Source organism: Echinococcus granulosus, assembly GCF_000524195.1.
Source record: "Echinococcus granulosus chromosome Unknown EG_S00009, whole genome shotgun sequence".
NCBI lineage: Eukaryota > Metazoa > Platyhelminthes > Cestoda > Cyclophyllidea > Taeniidae > Echinococcus > Echinococcus granulosus.
The window spans coordinates 951,015-976,300 of record NW_020170389.1 but is presented as its reverse complement, the minus strand read 5'-3'; the positions used below and the strand labels follow the sequence as shown (position 1 = coordinate 976,300).

At 37.2% G+C, this 25,286-nt stretch overlaps 2 protein-coding genes across 2 annotated transcripts; both read right to left on the bottom strand. All coding sequences in view use genetic code 11, as the record gives it.

The window, feature by feature from the left end:
• Positions 1-226: 226 nt before the first annotated feature.
• EGR_02126 (Tubulin polyglutamylase TTLL4) lies at positions 227-2,353 on the bottom strand (the record flags this gene model as incomplete). Its single annotated transcript, XM_024491375.1, has 4 exons — positions 227-494; positions 622-855; positions 938-1,060; positions 2,256-2,353. 4 exons carry the CDS (start codon positions 2,351-2,353, stop codon positions 227-229), a joined length of 723 nt encoding a protein of 240 aa, XP_024354228.1.
• A 7,924-nt stretch (positions 2,354-10,277) lies between these two features.
• Positions 10,278-19,969, bottom strand: EGR_02125 (hypothetical protein; the record flags this gene model as incomplete). The annotated part of the gene is made up of 2 exons (XM_024491374.1): positions 10,278-10,385; positions 19,847-19,969. 2 exons carry the CDS (start codon positions 19,967-19,969, stop codon positions 10,278-10,280), a joined length of 231 nt encoding a protein of 76 aa, XP_024354227.1.
• Between the last annotated feature and the right edge of the window lie 5,317 nt (positions 19,970-25,286).

The window sequence follows — 25,286 nt, the reverse complement described above, 5'->3', positions numbered from 1 at the left end:
CTGGCTTCGTAGGCTCGCAGCACGTAGTACTCGTGTTTCTTGCGCTCATCATCGCTCAACTTTGACATTGTCACTCTGCGATCTAGTAGCCAAGGATGGGGTGGAGCCGTGGGTTTTTTTACCTCTTTCACCCACTTTAGCGGTTCTGGGGATATACGTAAGTTTTATTCACATTTACGCTCTCTCAAAGGTGCGCTCGTAACAGTGTTGACTAAAATTGAACAGTTTATTTACCATTTTTAATGGGAGGAGTATCGCTGGAGATAGGAGAGATGGTCTGCTGAGAAATGAGATGAACATCGTCGGAGTCTGGGTTGATGTTCAAGTGCTGGTACGGTGGTAGTCGCGGGGTTCCAGATGGCAGCATGGGGGATTTTTTGGTGTTTCCGTTCAAAATATCTTTTGGTGAGGGCAAGTTAAATCCAGTCAAGTTGAGCATATCCTTGATCATTGTGCCTTTCACTTTTGAATCGAGCGGTGAATCTATGTGCATGCTGAAACAATCGAGGAAATTTTCCTCATCTCTCTCCACTAGGAGCGTAATTTTTATTTTAATCACCATTCCGGATCAGCACTGAAAAGGTTAAATACCTATTTTTTATTAGCTCCAGATTTGCTAACCTGGGTGACACATTGACTTCAAGAACCCATGGTTTTAAGTTTGCATCAAGAAAGATGTCGAAACCGAAGAGCTCTTGAACGCTGTACGGCGACTTGCAGTAGGTGTCTACAGCATTCTTCAAATGCGGCTCTATGGCGATGCAGGTCTTAGCAATTACATCCTTGATGGAGCTCCACACGGGTTCAGGTTTTACACCGTGTGACCGCAAATAGGCCCAGAATGCTCGCAAACTCCTGCGGGGTGGAGAAGATGTGTTTGTGCTGAAGCTGCGATAATAGGTGAGTTCAAAGTTGGAAACAGGAACACCTTAGATACCATTTGTGACCTGTACAGGTTTCATCGCTCGCGTTAGAGATGTAATCCACATTTTGACGGTTGATGGAGTAGTTTGTTAGGTGAACATATCGGTTTCCAACGAAGCGGGGTGAGTTAGTGTATCTGCAGTAAGAGTTGCAAAAATTTAATGGGCCAGCAAAGAACGGCAGAGCATATTTGATGTAGACTGATCGACGGATAATCTCCTCTGTTTTAATGACCTCAAGGAATGAGCATAAATTTGCGATGATAATGTATTCCTTAAAGCAATGAATCGGAAAGGGAGCAAAGGAAAATGGTTATTTTGAATCACTTACATGTGAGATGCAAACCGCACTAGGCCATCTTCATGAACGTACACGATTAATGGATGCACAGAGTAAATGAAAACATATATACGAAGGTCGAATTTGCTGTTGTTGATTAAGTAAGGGTTGTTAAGATACCTTAAAAAAATACAAGTGAGTTAGGCGTGATGTAAACCTACAAAATCACCTACTTTGAGTGGTCGCAAGTACCTCTGGACAATAAGAGGCCTCTTTTTAGGGATTTGAGACCATTTATTTATAACTCGCACTCCCAATCCTCTAGCTGATGCGGGCTAAAATGTGCACGGTGATCAAGATATTACATGTAGAATTCATTGAACAACAACGACTTCCTTGATACATCGGAATTAGGCGATATATTCTGATAAAGACGCACAAAATGACTTGTGAAGCCAACTAGGTTAAGGTAGCTGGTGTTAGGTCACTTACCGGCTTGAGAATCCACTGATGTTCAGCACCTTCGGTGTGCCAAAAGTCTTTAAATTTCTCGAGGTCTGTTGGCATACAAAAGGTTAGCGGTGCAAAGTTAAAATTCTCCGCTCCAAACCTCCTTTGCATTGCAGAAATATTCCGCCATAAACGGTCTTTGCGACCCAGATGAAACGAACATGGAAAGTGGTTCACCTGAAGTATAATGATAACTACAAAAACTTGGTGGAGAGATTTTGGAAGTATTTTTAGAAGTTATTATTCCCTTTAGTAGTAGTGACACCAACCCATGCGTACCTTTTGATAATCGCGGATCGTTAGAAAAGCGTCTGGCTTTAGATGTTTTCCAAAGTAGTATATCCAATCGGATGACTCTAGAATGTATTTAAAGGGTTGCGTAAAATGCAAGACATAAATTTCGGCTAAAAGACAATCATTTACCGACTGCGTCTAGGTCATCTGCGACTGACGTCACTGAAATATGCAAATAAAATAGTATTTGAACGGTTCATCGTCAGTTGTGTGCATTTTCATGTCTGGAAAAATTAATTAAAACCTACAGTTTGATGCCCGAAAATGCGCTCTTGCTAGTGCTTGCTTTACTACAACAGGAGTCACCAGGCTCGGTCTCCAGTGCAATAGTTTTCGGAATTCCCATGGTAAGAGGTCGGCTAAATTGGAAGTGAGAGTATTTTGTGGTCTGGTGAATTCTATAAGTTGGCCACGAAATGATGAGAAAGTTCTCACATTTATCATTCACATCAGAAAACCGAAGACACGGAGGAACTTTAGGAAACATAGAGAAGATTAATGCCGAATGATGCTCTGGTGGATTGGTAAATACACTCAGGTTTCCTGGATTTTTGACTAGGGGTAGTTCGGGCTCTCCTGTAGCATTTAAAGGTTGTGTGGTTAGCTGTTTTTCTTTCAAATTCGCTGGCAGGCCTAGTGGCTGACCGCATTCTCCTCTCCTTGGTGGATGGTCCTTTTGACGCTTCCATTCAAAGGAAGGGGAATTTGAAGGATAATTCGTACTCAAACATAAAATTGCATGAGAAATATCAACGACATTACAAAATAAATAAAGCAGTCGACTTTTAAAACTACCAATGTGATTAAATAGATAAAGAAAAAGAGGAGGGAAGTTGAATCACTCACTTCATTTGCAAGAAATGTAGGCACAGAAAGACTTATTTGTAGAATGATTTTTTCTAATTACTTCAGCATCACATAAAGCAAACTTATTTTAGCTTAATGTTCTTAACTGAAAAATCCGTAAAATTCTACCTTTATTAGTAACACTTGGAACAGAATTTTTAATTAGATAAGGTAACATTATGACAATAGGAATAATTGATTTAGGAACCAGGAAACGAGTATGAACAGTAGTACAGGGTTTAAAATAGGTAATCTTTCAGTCGTTCTGGAGTTTTTATGGAGTATGAGAGACAAAGTATGTAGATTTAAGGGTCCTTCAAAAGACAAACAAAATTTTTAGTTTCGATAGAAACTACTTCTGTTGCCACTGAACTTGATGACAAAGTTATATGAAATTTTGGACTGAGGAGAACTCCATTCATTTTCCTGTTAATAAACAAAAACCGTCAGCAATCCTTACAATCTGTTTCTTAAAGTTCAACATTGGCAGCGCACACTTCATTACGTAAGTAGTTTACCACAAAAACCCATGTATTGTAAAAGGTAGGCTAGAATTATTTACAGAGTGAGAATGCATGTTTCGAAGAAATTATTCTAAAATATCGTCAAACTAACTGCGATTATTTAAGAAATGTACATGTAGGTAAATTACGACCACTACAGATAATTGTTTTGCCACTCAATGAATAAAAGTGGTAAAATTAAATGCAGACGGGGAAAATATTGGGAAGCAAATCAAAGTTACCTTTGCTGCATCAAAAGTCTCTACATACATACCATTGTCACTGTTAGAAACCCTGCAATTATAAAAGAGTAGGAGTAGGAGAGAACTCCTCTAAGCTAAAATATTAACTCCCTTATCAGTAACAAAGTGCAGAGAAGTATTTTCCTGATGAAGGTGTATCATAAAACTTACAGGGAGGGACAGCTACTAGTTACTAGTTTATTTCTACCACTGAGGTTAAATAGAATTCTTCCCTACTGCATTCATTTTGACTGCGTAAATTAGGTGGCTTTTTAATTCTTTTTTACCTGTAGCAAAGCTGAGACTCATTCGCCGCATTGTAGTGTGGAATCTCTTCCAATTTCGCAAATGTTATTCCAGGTTCACTTGTGTTATGCAGTAACTCCAGTGTTCGGGAGTGATTACAGGCCATTGATGCTGGCGTACTTGTTGTGTTTACCTCATTTATGGAGATTGCTAATTTATTAATGTCTACACTTTCAGTATTTGTTAAACAAGTGTTTGGATGATAATTAAACTTTTTTTGAGGATAAAGCCTTTCCAAAAATGTTCTCACGGGCTCCTGAATCATGGGATACCAGTTCATATTCACACATTTCATGTTTAGATCCCTGTTTTTTGTCGAACCACATGCTAGAGCATTTCGCTGGTTTTTTGGAACTGGAGAAATAGACCTTTGATAGTAGCATTTTGTTTGAGATGAAAAATCCCGATATCGTGACCACAGCGTCTGACTATGAGTGTTATATTTATTAGATTCAGTGTGAATGAAAAGAGTATGGTTGCTTTGACACATCTTTGAGTGCTCCCAAGTGCTTTCGAAAGAATTCGGTGCTATTGTATAAAATATACAAGACTAAAATAAAAGGATCTTATAGCCTTTAAAATGATTGGCATCAAAAACAAAGCTCTAGTACTAGGTTGCTACTTGTGACAGTAGCACAGATGCTTTGGATCAAAACCACGAATTAATTAGATTGGTGCTGGAGGATTGATGCTGGTCCATATGGTACATCCACGTACACAACAAGTTTGTATTAGCACGTTAGTATAGATGCACTATTGCCCTACTATTTTGTTTTCTTAGTCAAGTATGCAATTTTATGGAAAATACCCCTATATAAACTAGCATAAATTAAAGTAGGCAGAAATTAAGCAATATTACTTGCAAGTACATTATTATTAGTTTCTCAAGCCATCGATTGCATACTAAAAGCTCAAGCTAAATCATTCCCACTACATGGTTATCATCACTTTCCAAATGTACTGTGTACCTTTATCTAGGGAGCATTCAAACCTGAGCTGACCGTAACCACAGTAACCGACCTTGTGGTTAAGGTATAACAATGTATTTCCGGCTTTATAACAATAACCTAAATCAACAGTCCATAGAGATCTACGGCTTCTATAATAGCCATAATAATTTTCAATAGAGAAAAGGCTACGTTTTTAAAGGCGTTGTCCTGTCTTTTAATCGAAATTGTAAGATATAATAAAATGGAGTAGGCGCGCTAGTTTTATGCTTTCAGGTAAGTTCAAAACTTGGCGTTGTTGTCAAAACAACCTAAATGCTTTTTGTTTAGACAGCCCGACTACTATATAATTGTTTAGGATGTAAATTATTTACGAAGCGTAATTTTAAGACTAATTAATACCGCTGTATCACAACTAAATTAACTTAGCCCCTCTTCAATGCTTTTCTATATAATGGCGAATGCAGACAACCCTTTGTGCCGTGGCTCCGCCCGACTTTAGTTCCCTTAACGAGATCTCAAATCAAGTAGTGCGATGGTTTAGTTCCAATATAGCTATGGTTAACAACTTGGTATGGCATCTAGAGGAGCCGAGACTGCCGTCATGACCCCGATGCTCTGTCGCCAAGCGAAAGCACAATATATGGAGGTTTAACCAAACGCAGATTCAAGCAAACTACTAAAGCATTACAAGAGAAACCACTATTCCACGTGAGAATTTGTGACTTATTAAAGCCATCTTCTGTATTCCGAATTTAACAGTGTGCCTCATTGCCTGATTTGGGCCATCGGATGAATGCTGAGGCCTTGTTATATTAGATAAGAAGACTTAAAATTTATGGTAATGTTTGATGGTTTAGAGTGTTTCTTTTCGACTGGTGATCGAAAGTTTCAACTGTTCCGATACGATGGATCTTATAGGTAAGTTTAAGAATGTAATTTTAAACTCATTTTGGATGGGAATTAAGGTGAGTGTGGGCAAATGTCATTGATTTTCTGTGTGAGATTCAGCGTTTTCTTGTTGGGAATAAAAATGCTTAAAATATTTGTCCATATATGGCCGAACACGTTCCCGAACAACAGACGTCTGCTGTATTAATAGCATGATAAATATTTGCCATATTATTCTGGAGTAATGCTGACCTAATTATTGCTCTGTATCTAAGCGCTTACATTTAAGAGCTTGATTTCCATACGTGATGGTTTGTGTAATCACATCACTACAAATAAAGCATTTATTCAATTTATACGGAGTTAAACCATCGTTTGTTCGCTTATCAACAGTTTTGGTAATAAATGAACTTTATACGCAAAAAACAATTTTCTGGGAAGAGCATAAGTCTGTTAATTGTTAATTAGTTCCCTTTTTTAATGCGATTTGCCTTCCTGTTTTATCAATACCAGAAATCAAATATGCAAATATGCTCCCGGTGTCCGCGACTACAAAACAGAATTAGCTCCACTGACCTTACGTGTCTGGAAATTCATTAACCAAAATAAATAATCGATGCTGTTACCTACTTAAATACCACGCGATAACTACTAGAACAGTTGATATTTTAAAAAAGTGGCATCGCTTTTTGGCTTCCATTGTAATGAAAAATGCCTGAAAGGCTTTATGTGATTGTTTAATGCATTTTAAAACAATTCTGTAACTTGAAAACGGGATACGGATCTGACAGACAGTGGTAATGTTTCACATGGAAAAATACCACCAATTATCGATGTAAATTGCAGTGTACTCGAGAATTATCAAATATTAATACACAAACCCATTTGTGCTAACAGGATGTAAATTGAAATAGCCTGAATTTCCTACTTTTCCCATTGTGCACAAACCAGTCCTAGCAATATATTCAAATTATACAAGAGCTTAGAACTTTACTCATTTAGCTTCGATTCCTTGAATTTAATGCTGCTAAAATAAGATTATCACTGCTCTTGAGGTAAAATTGCGCTGTGATACAAAACCTGCAAACCAGGCAACTCACCCAATATGGATATTTACCAGTCCAGAACGCAAGTTTCATAATAACTATTGAGCTCTAAAGAAGTTTTCTGTGTCGTATATAATTATCAGGAATCCCCACCTCTTTAATATTTTGTGTCTCACATGAAGGGCAAATGATCAGCTAACATGACATTCATGTGACACCCTTTTTACGCCATCCCGCACGTCACACATATATGACACGCCTAATTAAAAGGGTATGTTTGAATGGAAGAGGACAAGGGAATGTGAAGAATTGGTTTTTCATGGCAATGAAATGCCTTGGCTATGGCAGTCTACAGTTGCCCCAGATCCCCTTGGCAAACGTGCAAATTAGAGTAAGAATATCAATGAGGTCATCGGTCTAGCAATATCGCATTCATTAATAAACATTTTCCCACTAACTGTAAACACTTGCAACTTATTGGGATGTGCATACAACACGAAGTTAATATGGGTAAAAGTACTTCAGTGAATTAAATCATTAATAGTTAAACTTATGTGTTGAAAAATAAAGTTGTCGTATAATACAGATTTGATGGTATTCACTCCTTTTTTAATTTTACGTAAAAGAGTCTATCCGTCTCAAATCGTATCAAAAGGCACAAACAGGTTTTTCACATTTTTCTTAAAATGTGAAGATAAGGGGCTATTAAGAATTGTAAAGCCAGGTCGTATCTGAATATGTTGCTAATCTTCATGATAATGGCCGCAAATTAGCCAAAACTTCTATGTTTGACTATTCGAGGATAATTTTCACACCAGGGACCTTGTATTTTAATATTGAATTCGCCGACTTTAAAGTATTGGTGAAGTTTCTAAGCTAAGCCCAAATGATTATTTGACCGAATGTAAATTATAATCCCTGTTGTCATACCGTGTCACTTGCCGTTACGGAATTAAAAAAGCACTTCAAAGGAATCAAACTACTTCAGTCTTATTTGTTTTTGAGTAACTGGAAGTTAATCTTTATCTTTCTTGTTTACCCCAACATATTCAGACACTGGGGTTTAAGGAATTCAATTCTATGCCTTTGTCAGTAGTAGTCCGAAGAATAAATTATTGAAAAGCTTTAAGGTGCACATTTTGCTTGTTGGTAAATATGATCAAAGAATAATGTCCAATTTTTCAGTTAAGACTTTATAATTTCAGGTCACAAAGTACCGTGGAAATCGTGACATTTGGAAGGATAAAAATCGGGCCAAGTATCTGTGCATGCTGTCGTTCTGGATATTATAGAAACGTTGTAATCGGGACACTTTCCTTCTTAGTAATCATTTCTGGAGCCTCTTTGTAAAACTATTTTTATAAACTTGAAGTTGGTTTGCACTTTATTCCAAACACCCACGTTCAAAATTATGCATTATTATTCTTTTACACACAATTTCTAGTCACAAACGTAGTCCTAATTACGCACAGTGTCTCACTTTTAACATTTATGAGACCGTGTTCATCTATGAACATTTATCTTTGTTAATCTTTTGGATGGTTATTAAAACTGTTTTAGTACTCTTTTATTGCATACTGAGGCTCGTCCTGACTTAAAGTGATTGAATCTAAGTTGTTTTCTGCTAGCTTTTATGAAAATGTAACGTATTTAAATCACATACACATCAGTAAATGAGTTGGACTCCAAATTAAACCTGAGGCGAGACGATTACACTTTTGCAATACCGTTTACTCTCCCGTAGACATTGGGGGTGAGGTATGATCTGACGCCTTCGTAGTTGCTATGGTGATGCCTACCATAAAAAAGGCATTTTCTTTGCAATAACAATTTAAGCGCAGTCGGTTGCTAGGTTACCATGAAAATAGTGACTACAGTGTTAGAAAACCATGCAGTTGGCCCCTCGTCAACCCATTGTTTGGATTCCTATTCGCATGCCCATAGCGATGATGGCTAATTACACCACTCAGTTCCATTTACCACACAAATCTACATCAAACTGAGCTTGGATTTTTTGAAGCATGAGCACAGAGGTAATATTTATGCAATACCAAGGGAGCAGGTAACCATGATTTGGGGGGGGGGGGTTTCAGTAGAAAACGTTGGATGACAAAGTAATTAGCCCTAACCAAGAGCAAAAGCTGATGTGATCTCGTTCAATTTTCCGGTAGAAACTAATACACTGCATTTATCTCAGTTAAAACAAACATTAGTCATGCACTATGAAACTTTGCACCCAGTACTCACCCAATTCCTAACCAGGGTTAGCATTTAAAAAAAATAACCGGGGGCCTTGACTCCTGTGTTACACCATCAATGAGTGCAAGGCCGTAGTTAACATCAAGTAGCATTTTATAACCACAGTTTTGGCAACTTATGAATATATGCAACAATAAGTTACTGGAAATGAAGATTGGTTATGTAGACAAGAAGGCTATAATTACGATTGCGCCAAGGCACTGTTGCTTTGGCATTTCGAGTAAATGGAGTCTCTGGGGAAATGTCAACTTCAAAGCAGTTAAATAACTGGAAATCGTTGGTATTTAATCGCAAATTTTTGCAGGCATTCATTCCTCATTTGCCATAGTTATAGGTTGCGATCTCAACGTTTCTCTTAGGAGGTGATTGTGCTGGGACCACCGCCTTCTAAGCTTACTTGATTTTAGATGAAATGCTTCGAGTCCTTTGACTTATAACTTAGTACTCACATATTCAGCGTTAATTTTTCTACCGTCTATTAACAGCTGAGATGTTCTCACACCAAATCAGAAAATGAGAAACAAAACATCAACGAACAAGCCCAATATGTGTATCCTTAAAAAGCACTTTATAAGGCATCGTAATATTGAGTAAATAATAAATTGTCAGATACAAATATATATGAATTCAAGAATTAATCATGATTTACGTGTTTTCAACGTATACATCCCTCAATGGTTTGCTAACTATAACTAGCATATTTTAAATTAACAAACAATATCCTAAAACTTTGTGAAATCCCAGAATTATTCACTTTTGACAAAAATAGGCCTTAAACACATCAATATATATATTAGCACTCTGAGCCTTCTCTGGCGTCAAAATGAGCCATACCAGTGTGGAAGACAATTTATTTTTTGGGTCCGGCGGGCCTGAGAGCCCATAGACGTGGCCGAGAGACCACGCCGATAAGTCATGTTAAACACTTTCTTGTTTCGAAGTATCCACGTCTTAAAACATTGCGTTACAAAGTGGTTTTGAATATGTCAAAAAAACGTACACTATGGTAAATTAATGGAACTCGTCAAAGTATTTCTTTTCGAATCACAGCAAACGAAATGTGAACCAGCTTAATTTTGTATCTACAGCTACATATCCAATGTGTGTTTTTGTTCTGGGATTTTTCCCAAACATTTTCCCGAGGATTTTGAGTTAGGATTTCTTAGGCTGGCTGCTAAGACTATCAATTGTGTCTGTAGGAGTCCTCTTAGTCACCTAAGCTACACCAATTTATTTTCGTATAGCGGCCCGAAGAACTTGGGTGAAGTTGGCATGGACTCTCGAAACGTCACCAAGCATAAGTTGCAACATTTCTTCCAGCGATGTGCTTGATTGATCCTAAAACAAATGAAAAATATTCTTGACCTGGTTTTATCGTGACTGGGACTCTATCTTTCCACCTTAAAGTGAAAGGTGTATTAAATCACTCATGAATTTAAATCCCCTAGTCTAATACATGAAAGATCGCACCAAAATGTATAAAGTTTTGAAAGACCAGTTGTATTAGACAAACTGAAGCCTTTTTTAATAATGTACACCTCCGCTCCAGTTTTGCTCACCAAAGAACACCGTCTTTGCAGCCAATTAAACAGACATAATCCCTAATTAGATGGAGAATATCTGGTCACCAAAATCAGGTTGTGTGGCCACTCGATCAGTTAGGGTGCGCCTTCCTGTCCCTACGCTTATTACCACCAGCCACTTAATGTCAATTGGTCTTTGGTTCACTCAGTATAAACCATTTCGAATGGCCCTTTAAAATGAAGAGGAGGGTGTTGTGGCTATTTTTGTAAGAATTTGTTTGCTTTTAGTAAGTTGATATTGTTGGGGCTTCTGATACACCTACGACTGCGGAAGTTGGATGAGATTTACAACGTAAGGTTGAGAAAAAAAATTGCTTCATTTTGCACTCGTAATGGAAATCTATAGTTGACTTATGTAAACAAAACGAAATTCAAGGTTAATTTTGCATTTCTTGACAACAAATCTATTCTATCAAAACACATTAAGACAATACTTTTAATACAGAAAAATTGCAATTTTTTAAGTGCAATTTCGTTGGACGCAGTAAAATATTATGCGTTTGATAAATTTTAAGCTGACGAATACTGTGAGATAGACATCTATTTCGTATGTTAAAAAATGTCTAGTTGGAGTTTTTAACAATGCATTTAAATTGGAACATAATTTAGCAATGGTTCGTGCTAAAAAATGCATTTAGAAATCTCATTTGAATTAACTGTTATGTGCCTCGAACACTTTAACTGGATTATTTTCGCTCATGAGAAGTGGCAATTTATTTGATGAGGCGGACTGAGGAGTTCCAAATGGAGGTAGATTTACAAGTTATGAATCAAGGAAAACACTTTTATCACAAAATCAAGCTTTTCATAGAATACGTGAATTTTTGGACTTAAAACTAACTAGAACTTCGACTTATGCGACCGATAACCTGCCTAAAATTGAACACAAATTAAAATTGGTACAAAGTTAAGAAGTATGGTTGTACTAGTAAGCTGGTGAATTTATTGGACAAGGGGATTGTTTTTTTTTGCATGTTCACTTATAAGTTAGCGATGGTTTATCTTGCGCAGTGCAAATATTCTTAAGGTAATTTAATCGGTAGTCCCTATGCCATAACTTTTACAGGGCAGAAGGAAGAATGAAGTTACCAAATCGGTAGCACGTGCTGCGTAAATTTTGTTCGCAAATTGGCCATTCACATCTCTCACATGAATTTCCCGCCGCTGCTTGTCATATGGTGGGTAAGATATGCAATCTAGACACCATTTACAGCAGTGCCCACGTACCGACTAAAACGAAAAGGGACTTTCTCTGATGTGATAAGGCTAAAAGTGGGCTGTGCAGTTATTCGACCCTACTGCCATGGCAATGCAAGCAAGGCACTGGACTCCATAGCTCACCTACCAAGGGGATCGACTTTATAAATGTCCTCCAAAAATCACGATTAGTTGTACCATTGAATATCCGAGTGATGGGTGGAATTTATTTTGCATAAATTAGTGCTGAACTTCTTATGTTTTGTTGTCAGTATCTAAGCCTCTATTTTTTTATAACAAAGCAAGCAGGGACGATATGATTATCTTCATAAAAATTTACGATCACCTCATCCCAACGGTCACGTCTGTCTGTTCTTACTATAAACGCATTTGTGATGTGTCCACGAAGCTGAGCTAGCACTTGAATATGGTTTTCGGGCCTGATAAATAGCACACCAGGGCATAATTGTTCGCTTTCGTGTTAAATAATACAAGTAATTTTCCTTTTACAAAGTGTCTGTTTATCAAATGAGGACGCAAATGCGCAAATTCGCAATTAAAGACCCCATTTAAAGTGGGTAAGTGTGAACTTACTTCAGTACCAAAATGAATATGGAACTACTTGGTTCGAATGTGGGGGTTCAATTTTTAACCTTCCCATTATTGTTTATCCACTTGTTTCCTGTATACCCAAGTACCGTGAACCATGTGCGAAATGCATTACTGCTATAAGTTTGCAAAATCATCAGTTTGCGCCTAAAAATACTGTATGCATTCATAAGCTGCACAAATCCTCAAATGTATTAAGGCCTAAATTACGTAAATCTTATGAGGAGCCTTATTTCACAAGATCTGGCTGCAGTATAAACCGTACATTGGTATTTCACTAACGCTTTAGGTTGGTTCCTAAAGCATTTTTGCATCACCCCATTACCCATACGCCGGACCTACAAACGACTTAGGCGTAGTTTAGTCATGTTAGTTTGCATACTGATTCCGCCCTATTGCGGTGAAAATGATTTTAAACTAGCGCAACAGAGAGACATTCTAATAGCCGCGTGCAATTCCTCGCACTTTCGGGCTGCCACTAATTATGTAAAGCTCGGAGGAAATATTTTGATGAAAATCGTGCAGGAAATGCCAACTGCCAGTACCGGATGGCGAACAAACTGAAAAGCAAAGGATGATAAATATGTATATATATGCTAGTGTATATGTATATGCATACGTGCCTTTAACATTTTCGCTGATTTCCCGCCAAGAGCCACGCGGTGAGTCATTCCAATCCGCCGTGCAGGCGCGAGGTTTGCGTGCCTGCCTGTGCACGCATCTCGCGTGCGTGTGTACGCGAGCTATCCCACTCGCTCATTGGCCTGCTGGGCTAAATTGGGCTGCTTACGTGGCAGTGTGTGATAATCAATGCTTACATGCACTCCCGAACAGCCGACGTGTTTTCTTTGCCTCTTCTACTGACGGGTGGAAAAGGGGTGGGACGGTAGAAATAGGGTGGACCAATGAACACACCTACGCACCCGGAGCGTTAGTCAAGCAGGCGTGTGGATTGAGTTGAAGCACTAGTTTCCTCTCCTTTCGACTGATTGGTGCATTGGGGATTTTGTCCAGTCCGCTCAGGCTAGAGGGGGCAGATGCATGGGTACACGCGCATTTGTTCCATAGTGGACTTTGCAGCAGTCGTGTGCGTGCGTGTGTGCGCATGTGTGTGTGTTATATGGTGAAGGGAAGACGAGCGGCTTATTCCCAAGTCCAACATTACGCCGTCTGACACTCCGAGAGAAGCAACTCTGGCGCGGTTACACACTTTTTCTTACTTCTCCGGTCTCGAACTTATCTTCGTCAGTAGCAATTTATTCAGCAGGTTGGTGCTTTTAAAGTTTGCGGTTTCGGTGAGGATTGCTAACCCTTTCTTGTTTTTGGAAGTGTTCGTTTTGCTTCCATGTGCGTACGAAGATGAAAGAAAAGTGTAGCTATAATTGAGCGGAATTACCTCACTGACTCGTACTCCTGGATGATTCAGTCCGAATGCCCACCTGTCATTTTGCTCGAACCAGAGTTATTCTTGGCGTCATCCATCTCTCGAAGGATGTTTGCTAGGTTGGTGAGCAAAGTTTCAGGTGTGCTTTGGCTGAACAAGACTCCAAAGGCTGCGACTTTTTGCAGACCTATGTTTGCTACTTTTCTACTCGAACCACCGCATCTATCAATAGAGCAGAGAATACACACGCACAATAAAGGCCAAAATCTAGGTACAATTTTCGGACTAAATCTACACTAATTTCATAATGCCCTACATTGGTTTTATTTATCCTTGCTTTCTCAATGTTTCTGTTTATTTCATTTTGCGAATTGAGCAGGTCGTAAGTTAACATCAATGTGTAACAGCATAAAGGCTTAAATTGACTGCTTAGTCTTTTAATTTTCTTCTCCATTAGTATGCATCGTTTAATGCTTGTTTTACAAGCTAAAAAAATTAAAACAGGGAGCTTTTACAACGCTACATTTGTAGGACAACGAACTATGCGCAACATATGCCTCCTGAAACGGATCCTCGCGCTACACTACGGCGAACTATATCTATTTTAATGAAGTGGATAGTGCATTACACATAAAGTACCGCCTTCAAAAACAACAATACTATTTGGTTAAAATTCCCTAATTTTGTTGACAACCTAGTTATTTACTTTTGTTAATGAAAATGTTTGGGAATGTAAGTAATAAACCTACCCATTCATGCATATTTTTATGGCATAAAAATACCTGTAGGGATGGTAATCTACCACGGCAGTTTGGTAAATTGATAATGGTACCATGAAAATTCGTCCGCTTTTTTAAGGAAACAGAAAATTTACAAAAGTCGAGTGAGCATATTTATGTATACTCATAATAGTGACTAATCTAGAGGTGGAATCCTTAAGTTTTGTTACACAAACACTACAACTTGTTACGTCTTTTACGCAACTCTATTTGTTTCCATAATCAATGTAATTATTCCGAAAAAATATTTGACAAACTCGATAGTGCCTCTGAATGATATTTTTGAAACAACCAGAATGGTACCCGACCGCAACGCGACACTCCTTTGATTAGAATCAATTCAGGAAGCATTAAGAGACGCCATTTTTTCTCCCAGGAGAGACCTAAGAGAAGTGTAAGGGTTCTTGCTTTTAATTGTAGATTAATTGCTACGTATTTTAAATTGAAAGGTTTTCCGCTCATTTGTAACCTATGTGAGTAAAGCACACAGCAATAACATAAAATAGTCCTCAGCAATAAGCAATAAATAGGTCTGAATGATTATTTCATTGAAGACTATTATTGGGATATAAGCTGTTGTCTCTTACAGTCCCAATGTTAATGAATGCCGCTGTAATCTAATTTCATTTCAAATGCTGAATGTATAAGTGACTTAATTCTACACGTTTCGTAGGAATGCAAGTACCATTGATAGGTTCATTTTATGCTTCTATGCAACACTTTAGATGTTGCATTTCAAAATCAGTATTCACGCTTAAAATGAACCTAAATTAATCCAACATGCTTTATTGTTAGTCTAATTACTTTGATTTGTATACTAACATACTTTTGTGGATGGGCAGTGTTTATATCAACTGGTATATGGCATCGTCCTTGTGATTAGTTGCATCAATGCATTGCGACCGAAATGACTCAAATAGTTAAAGAAAATGAATTGGTTGCTCACTCAAACGGATAAATTTCTCCTTCTAATTTGTAACATAAGATCATTACAAACAGATGTTCCTTAAGAGACTGAAAATGCATTAACTTCGATGCTGGCCGTCGTAACATGGATAGACGTTGCCTAATTAAGTATTGGAGCTGTTCTTGACACTGTGATAATTGTGTAAATCTTCTTTTTTTTGGGTGGAATTACTGCATTGTGAAGCAATAAAGTGGGGCGCTGACCACTCAATTCATAACTCCTAACGTCACTCACTCCACCATGGCCCGAAAAGCAAGCTCAGATGAAAAATGCAATTGCTTGGTCAAGAAATGATTGCATTAAACTGTTACAAGATATTGTTTTGAGATGGACTGGCTTTAGCTGCAGGAATGGGGAAAGGAATGTAACTTAAACGAACAACGGGTAGCGTTGGACTTTGACGACACTCAACGTAAAATATTAGCTAGACACAAATCGTTCAGCCATTTTAGCCATCAATTTTATTTTATACATCCTTGTGGGAGTTTTACTTTCGAAAAAATTTACAAACAATTAATTATACGTGGTTGCACATGGAAGACGACAATCACAGGGAAATTTTGACACTGACCAGGTTAATATTTACTACCCAGATAAGTTTGAATTTATACATTATAGTTACCGCTAAATGCTATCGTTAGGCAATTCCGTAAAAGTATAATTCGTTCTAGAATCAGCAGTAAAGCAAAGTGAAGCGTGCCGTTACCGAATGGTGTTTTAAGTAATTATCCTTTATAAACGAATCGGAGATTTTGCCTTACTGTTGGAGAAGATGGCAAGTAATTGCCTTTCTCCACAGCGCCCGTAATTATAGCACTTGTTCTGCATCAAAACGCTCCGCGTTTTAGTAATAAACTTGATGACAACGCTGTAGACTAATACTTGCAAAATACCCTCAGGAGCCTCCCAGACTTCGCATTAATATAATAAAAATTGAGTAAAATTAGTCAAAAAATTAAGGGACAAGTACTATTATAATATGCCTCCTAAGATAAATGCTTCTGGTTGATTAGCAACAAAGATTTTTAGAAATCCAGTTAAAGTGTCTTTATAAGCTTAAGTCCTTTCTCATACATATCAAGGTAGTTTCTTTAGTTGAGTTGATGGAAGAGTTTATGGCCTCTGCTTTATTTGAGATTTTACATAAATTAAGTCCTCCGCTTCATTCCTAGCCAAAAATTTCACAGATGGAAATAGTAACATAAAACTCACAGTAAACTTGATATTTATGTTTCATTCTTCTGCAATTTTTCAATGAAATTCTTTCTATCAATGGGTCATTTGTACAGTAGATATCCGCCTCCTTCTGAGCTTCGAAGAAAATACACAGCGTTTTAAATAAGCGCCATTATCTGAGGTATCTAAGTGGAGGTTTGGAAGTAGCATTGCAAGTGATACTTTAAAACCCGTTTTCTTAAGCTGGGGTGGATCATGCCATAGAAATTTGCAGTTGGTTTTAAAATTTTTGGACATGTAAGCAGTGCGAGAAATCTATTAACTCGTAAATATTGATAATCCCATTGGTCACATAATTTAATTACATCTGCCAGGACCAAATTCTAGGTCCCGCATGTGAATAGGAGAAAAAAATAGCGCTGAGCAAGCGCTATTTTTAAAAACAACTTTACTATTTACCTAGGCTTCTGAACTCTTATCTTAAGCCCAGTCTACATATAAGTCTACTTTTAAAAAAAACGCCATATTTTTTAAAATTACTTCGGATACTATTTGAAATTTTTGTCTTTCACAACGTGTACGCTTTAAAAACAGCACAAGCTTGCAGTATTGCTTAATTACCCACAGAAGGAATGATTTTACAGAGATCCTGGTAAAGTTATGACTGTCCGGAGAAGAGTCGGACGCCGATAGCACTTTTTGTAACGGTAGTGGGCAGGAAAGCGGTGTCAAAATTGGGTCACTAAATCTTGTTTAGAAGTAAACTTTCAAAGGTAAGTAGTTTATAGGACAGGAACAATTTGGACTTATTTCTCTTTACTTCCGCTTATAATAAGGCCTTTTACTTGTTGATGCGGTTTGTTACCAGCAAAGGAACAACTCTGAGGCGCTAACTTTGTTTGCTAAGCTGACTAAAGTATTTCATAGGGAGATTCAACATTTAAATTAAGAAAAATTATAAGCAAACCTTGATTTTGACCTGGTATAAGCAATGCTATAATTTTGGCCCTAATATAAAAAAAGTGGAAGCTGTAATTTTTGACATTATTGAGCTATCAGTTAGGGAGAAGACCAAATAGCCTAGCCAATTATACCAAAACACGCTATTTGTGCCGACTTTACTTGCATTTACACGGTTCCCAACGCGTCAAAGCGGATATCACAAGTACCATTAAAAATGCTTATCATTTTAGTACAATTTGTAGATTGATTTCTTGTGGGTTTCGCTGGCACAACGCTTCCTATATGGGAATATTATTTGTAGTATCTGGAAAATACTTGCTCCGCTGTCAACAAGGAACATGTAATTTGTAATTTAACCCCGCCTTATAACATTGCATTTAAACATATTGGTTTGCCAAAAGATAAAAGAAAGCCAAACTGCTTTTTATAATGGCTTCATCACTTAAGACGATACTATCTAAAAACTGTGTAAAGAACACATCATTTTCCATAACCAAACATTTTTATGCATAAATATGTACGATTAGAGCAGGATTTCTTTTGATTAATACGCCACTATCAATGAAAAAAAAAATTAACTCAAATGCTCTCTTTAACGTAATTTAAGCCATCTTGATGAATTAATTGTTTCACCCTAAATATAGCATTATGTACTCACGTTTTTAGCTAATATCGGTGTCAGCCACTATAAGAATACTGCGAGGTGATAAAGTTTTGGGAATGAGTGTTTTATATTTAATCACGAGAGGGAATTGGTGTGTATTTTACTTTACTAAAGTGGAGTAGCAGACGTTGAAGTTGTACTAAGTTCACCTCAATCAGCTCGTCCGCTCTTAGTAACGAAGTCATTGTTCTTAGCGTTGCAATAAACTTCCCGAAGGTACTTGGATTTTATTCGTGCCAATGTACTAATCCGTTAGTGAATACGTCTCCAATACGTACAATTTTAAGTCGATTATTGTGCCTACACTAGAGTGATGTCGTCAGTTTGTAATCTTGAGTAATAACGCTTGGGTAATACTACTACGTTATCGTTTTACAGAAAAAGATGTCTTATGTTCCTAATCAAACCCATTTCCTTCGCCAAAAGCTTATAACATCACCCCTCCCTAGAGTCCCATTATTTTAATGTTTACATTTTGCTGAGGTCATAAAACTTAATTTACCAGGGGTTCTCATTAGATTGATCGTATTTTTTGTCGGAAGCTATTCGTTTGTAGCTCGCATAACACATCAAACTTTGACAACAAAGTTGAAATCGACCTGGAAACTTACAATCACCTACTTGTTTTAAGCATGATGCATTTGACTTCCAACCTCCGAATTGACCAAAGTAGCATATAATGATATCAGTATCTATTTCAGCAATTAAATGACACCAACACCTATTGCTTAGGTGTTACTTCAGACAGTATTTGATTATATGGATTATTGTGTACGGACGCAAAACAATTCCTAACATTAATGCAATTTTGAAAGGAGCACCCTTAAGGGAACTCGGATGGCAACGTGCTTCTGGTGTCGGGTTCCACATCTGAATTTATCAAAACGTAATAAACATGAGTCTCGCCGATCAGAAATAGACATCATGAGAATACCTGCATGCATTACCTGCTTGTGCATATCGGTAAACTTGTAGCAATCGCAGTGATAAGTGGCAGGTGACTTTAGTGGACTACTTTTGCCGCATAGATGCAAGTAATTACAAGACAATAAACTCTCAGTTTACTTTAATGTTATTTTGAAAAGAGGTTCTAATGTTTTTATTTGAAAGTCAGGGAGGGACACCTAGAGGACGTTAGTTGGCTTGCTCCAAATAGATCATAAATCGTCGAAAACTTTAACAGGCTTTAATAGTCACACTACAGATTAATCAAATTGACATTTGACAGAACTTAAGTCGCGCTCTTCCTTGATGTTTAATTTTTCATGACTTGATCAATTTTTAACGTGAAAAAGTGACAAAGCGGAATCGTTTGTTAGTTGAAAAGATCCCCTCTCCGCCCTTTGCCAGCCTGGTCCAGCGTGTGTGAGCAGGCAATAACCATAAACCCCCATCGTTGATCATGATGCTACTGCTTCTGCCGATGATAATGATGCTAGTGTCCCCCTTGCCTCCACCACGGGCCGTCACGCCTTACTCCCACTCTCTCCCTCTCATTCCGTGTCTCTCCAGAGGGTAAGAGCAAGCTAGCGGGTGTGAGAGCTTTGAAGAAGCCGCCTTGTAGCGGAAGGGGGCTGGCAGCCTCTTTGTGCGCGCGCATGCAATCCCGTTAAAGCTGCAGTAAATCAGGATCAGCGTGAAGCGTACGCACTGACACACAACACAATAATAGTCTTATGATTGTAGTCCTATTCAAACAACATGAAAAGTAGGTGGGTTTGTTACTCTGCTGGTCCTTAAAATGTTCAATTTTTAATGACGCGATGAGCCGGATACAAGAACGTAATGCCTAAATTTGATAACGGATTTGGAAGCAAATGGGCTATCAAAGTTATACCAAAGTTGACGTACAGAAATCCACAAAAACGATCGAGAAATCATGTAAGAATCAATTGCTTAGCATATCAACCTTCTATTTTGCATGTTCTGCACTTATATTTAACTACACTCTAAATAAAGGCCGTATGATTTTATCCGCAATAAAATTTAAGCGGTGGACACTGAACTTTTTCCTGCTTGAAGTGAATAATCCCATCAGTTTCCCTTCCCCATGTGCCGGTATGTAGGCTGACACGTCAGCTAAGTTATAAATAGAATCCAATTCTGCCCGTTGCGCCCATGGAAAATATCGGACATATTTTTAAGAGGAACATATATGGACTAAGGTGGAAAGTTGTTTACCAAATGGTGGAGATAAAATCTTGCGTTTCTTCATTTGTGCATCTTGAACAAATGCTTATTTGGCTTTAAACCAAAAGCAAAGCAAATTGAGATAGACCCATTAGAACAACCACTGTAAAGTAGACTCGAGCTCTTTACCTCCCTAAATGTAATTTGAGATTTTACGATTCAAAAACATTAATTAAAGATGATGCCATACCGGGCAAAAAAAATACAAGCATGTAAATTGATTTACTTTCGTGAAATTTAGAAGTGTAGCCAAATGAAGCCAACAGAATCATAAATATTAGAATGATTTTTACACGTTTGGACTTTTAACTAACGGTGATAGCTTCCCAAACCTTGAAGCTGCTATAACATCTGGTCAAACAGCAATCATGGCATCAAAGAATCAGGGATGCCTGATAGTGTGTAAGTCGGAAGCTGCTTTATTGTGTCAAATTTGGAATTTCATGACATGGATCATAATGACCCTTATAGTTCACTCAGGATCTTCGCAGCCAACTCTCTGCATTGCTTAGGCATGAACTAAAATGCTTAGTTTATGTTAGCAACTAATTTTAATCAAGTGCATTTTAAATTATTTTAATTATCACTGTTATATGCAGAAGTTTGTCTAATCAGTAGATCACTTACAGACGAGTTGCACTATAGTCTTGTAATTTTTTAATTGTGTCTTCATAATTTTCATTAACCTTTTAGCAAATTCAAGGGGAAATTGCTCATGGGCTTGAGATCTATTTGGGTAATGAAAGTGGTCTGTGGAAGGACTTAGCTGACTCACCCAACCCAGGATGAAATGCTACTGACTCAGTGCACGAATCACTTTTAAATAGGATGAAGTTGGGTTGTTTGATCCTTTGCTCCCACCTAACCAAAATTTCCTGCGCCTTGGAATTTATAGATCCTAGATTTAATTGTTCAGAGCCCAAAAATTTCGGAGGTCTGCATAGTTAAATTCGGTCAAGAGTGAAAAGTTTTTTTTTTTGGGGCATTGTGATTTTCGACCGACTTCGAGGTAGATTCGCATGATAGTATTGAGAAAATGTTTTAATAAATTGTGTAAGTTTTAGTGAATTTTGTGCTACAATACCACACTTTTTATGCGTGCTTGGCATTTAAAGTATTTTACGTTAAAGATTCCGCGTTATTTAATATCAAATGACTATACTAAGATATTTCTTTTGACAATTTTGACAGTTTAATATATTTTATCACTTGTATTCTACTAACTATGAAACTGTGAAATCGGATTAAAACATTCTTTGAATCAAATTCTAAATAGCCTTGCTGAAAATTGCGCAACCCCAACAAAGAAACTGCCATTTGCACAAACTGGATCACTATTCATCAAGGAGGTTCAGTGAATTTCAAAACGTGTGTGAATTCCCAATCTAATATTTTTAAAAAAGCACTCGTTAGTTTACTTTTCCCTTTCATCAACTTCTACAGATTTCTAAAGAGCTCGAACGCAAAAGTTGCTGATTGCTTCATTTGTGTTGATGTCCTCAAACCTGCATTTAATGTGAAAATATAGCATTATGAACATTGATACCTTGAAATCACTTATTTGAATGACTTCCCTTAGTGGGCCGCGAAAAATTAATGCTGTTAATTTTGATGCCATATTTCATTCGTGTAAGGCGGAAACTACTTTGATTAGCAAAATCGTTTTGAAATTGCATGTATATAGTATACGTGATGTCACAATTTGACAAAAGTTTGTTAGTAGACTTATGTCTCCACAAAATGCGCCCTAAAATATTGGAATATTAAGGTGTTAGGTAATTTTAATAATTTTGATACCCTAGGATGCAGACTTGTATTTTAATTGTTTCTACAGAAAAATTGTTGTTATGCAACTTAGCCACATTTCCGATGTTTCTATTCGGGCATAGAAATTATCGGAAACTTTCTTGGAATGCAAGTTAATTAGGAAGAGGCGGGAGAAATGACCTTTAGCCAAACCCTTTCTGCCCTTGCTGTCAAATAAACATGCTGGCAACAGGCAGACATTTCGGTGAATGCGTTCAGTCAGATAAAAGATAGGTTGAAGCGGAAACTGCACTGCAAATACACATGCATGCACAAAAACGTAAAAGAGAGATTTTTTAAGGTCTCCAATAAACAACTACCCTTCTCTCCTTTCTGGGGAACTAAATACGAATGTCATATGTTAATGAGAAACTTTGAAAATTTTTTTGTTGTTGAATGCTTAATATTTATGGTCTATTGAAATTAATCGCTCTACTGCATTATAGGTGATTATTAGGTGATCAAAGAAAAAATTCGTCAGCTTAACCTCAGGGTCTTCACATGCTTATAACAATTAAATTGTCAACTAAATTTAAACAAAGTCCTTGATTCTTTTCATGTCGCTATCTTTAGAAAGTATTTTTAAAGCAATACATAAGCATTTGAAGTATACTGGCCACGTTCGCGATTGGGCTCATCAACATTAACAGTGATTATAATAGTTTGTAGTTTGTAAAATTATAAAGGAAATACCTTACTAGTCTCCACTTTTGTTAAAAAATAATTAGGCATCTAAGAAAGAATTTAAGCCATCAGGTACTAGAAATAATGTGTGCTGATGTCAATACTTCATGCATAGTAACTCCCACTTATTCAGTGGGAGATTATGCAAAATAACTATCTGACCTTATAAGATTAAATTTATGTTTCGCCATTTCAGAATTGCGTTGATGAATCGGCTTAATTTTGAAAATAATGCATAGGAATCCACTTCAGTTACAGCAGGCCCCAGTGGTATTCCTGGAATTCGTAGTGTCTTTGGAATTATGCCTAAAATTGCTCTTGAATTTGGTAGTGCTACCTATGATAAGTACTCTAATTTTAGAAAGTATTTATTTTTAGTTTTGGATCTAAACAACCAGATGTCAAAAACTGGTCCGCATTATCATCATCGCCCAGGGAATACCATTAACTGCATTCTGAGCTTCAGCGGTATTATTTGCTGCCTTGACTTGAAGCTTTAAATGTTCCCTTGAAAAAATAGTCTTTTGTACCAGAATTTAGAATAAAAAGAAAAGGTTTTGGTTGAAAAAGCTTTCAAAATGTCAATTTGCTTGGAGGAACCACAAATTACAATAAGAAATTGCTCCTATACTTCTTGGCTATAATACCTTGTTTAGGATCCTACTCTTAACAATGCCCATCATTTGTGTGCAATCGTTTAAATGAACGCTCAAACAAGTGCTTGTAAGCATAAAACGAGTAACATACCTTGCAAATTATTTGTTTATTTTCATTCATTTGATCACTCCTTATCTCGCGTGACCAAGTTAAAATTCGGACCGAAAATTCGGTCAAAGTTGTGGTGTCGAAATATTCCATGAGAAGGAGCCACTTTTATTTTAGAAACCTATAGATTTTGGAGCACTTTTGGCGATGCTCATGGGAAAGCCAAAAGATTTCTGAACAAACCTGTGCACTAGATTGGGTTCAGTATTGACATGAAGAAGTTAGTTTTAACAGGTTTTATATAGGTTATGATTAATCGTGATCGCCGTCATGGTTTGCAGAGGAAATTTAGTTGTCAAATAGTCGCAGCCTAAACGCTTATCGATTTTATATGATTCAATTCTTAAAAATATGCATCAGTCTTCGATCTATAAGAACTAAAATCAAGCTGACTACCTTCTCACTACACTTGCGTTAATACAAATAGAGTTTAAATGTGCTAAGATATGCCATTCCACTCCTATATTATTTGGTATCTTATGATGTTAGTAGGATTGGATAAATTATTTCTTCGACTTCCGAATGTTTTGTTTTCAGTGGTGCACTGTCTAGCGCCATCGCAGCTGAGTAGTGATCCAGTCAAACGTGTAGAAAAGCCTTATCTTCGTGTAAACTATAAATAAGACCAAGAAATCTTAATTTAACAACCTTCTTTTATTTATGACATTAATCAATTCACCTCAAGTTGTTTGAGTTAAACTGTTCATGTGTTTCGTTTTTACCTTTTTTTATGTAAAGATTGTGCGCAAATAAGTGGACGTACCAGGTTTTGCAGTCGTCAATATTCCACTAAATATAGCACAATGATTTTTTTCTCAGTGGTAAATGCAACTATGTATCCGACAAGTAATTGAGTGATGCTTAGTTTAATTACCATTGACAAGCAGATTTAACCGAGAGTATCCTTTCATTAAATTGGTCAGATAAAACAGTAACTCGATATCCTTCATGTAAATAATTCTTTCAGATCAAATGAAACTTTAACCTCCCTCAAACCCTTAACTACTGAATTCCGACAAATTACCACGCTGTAAACGGAAATTTAATAAAATACTACTTCTTGTCACAACTTCTTTTGTCAACTTCTGTGTAATTACAAAAAAGAGTGCTCCATTTTTGTGCAAACCATAACTTTGACTCAAAGCTGAAAACTGTGGTCTTTAAAAACTCTACCACTAAAATGGTTATTTAAAGTAATCCTGCAAAGTAATTGCAACACGGATCTTAAAATATATAAAATAAGTCCACGATTTAAATGCTTTAGCATAAGCAAGCTTTTTAACGCTGAAGAATCCATGATAGGTGTTTTCGAAAGGCAAGCGCAAAGTGCGACACTTCAGAGCAAAAGTTCGCGGGCTTGCCGGCGTGCTTGGAATGGCATTTTTAGCCAAAAACGCACACAGAAAAGCCCATAAATATGGCTAACTTTGGAATAAATAAAATGCTTATAAATAAAATTAGTTGCGTTGGAT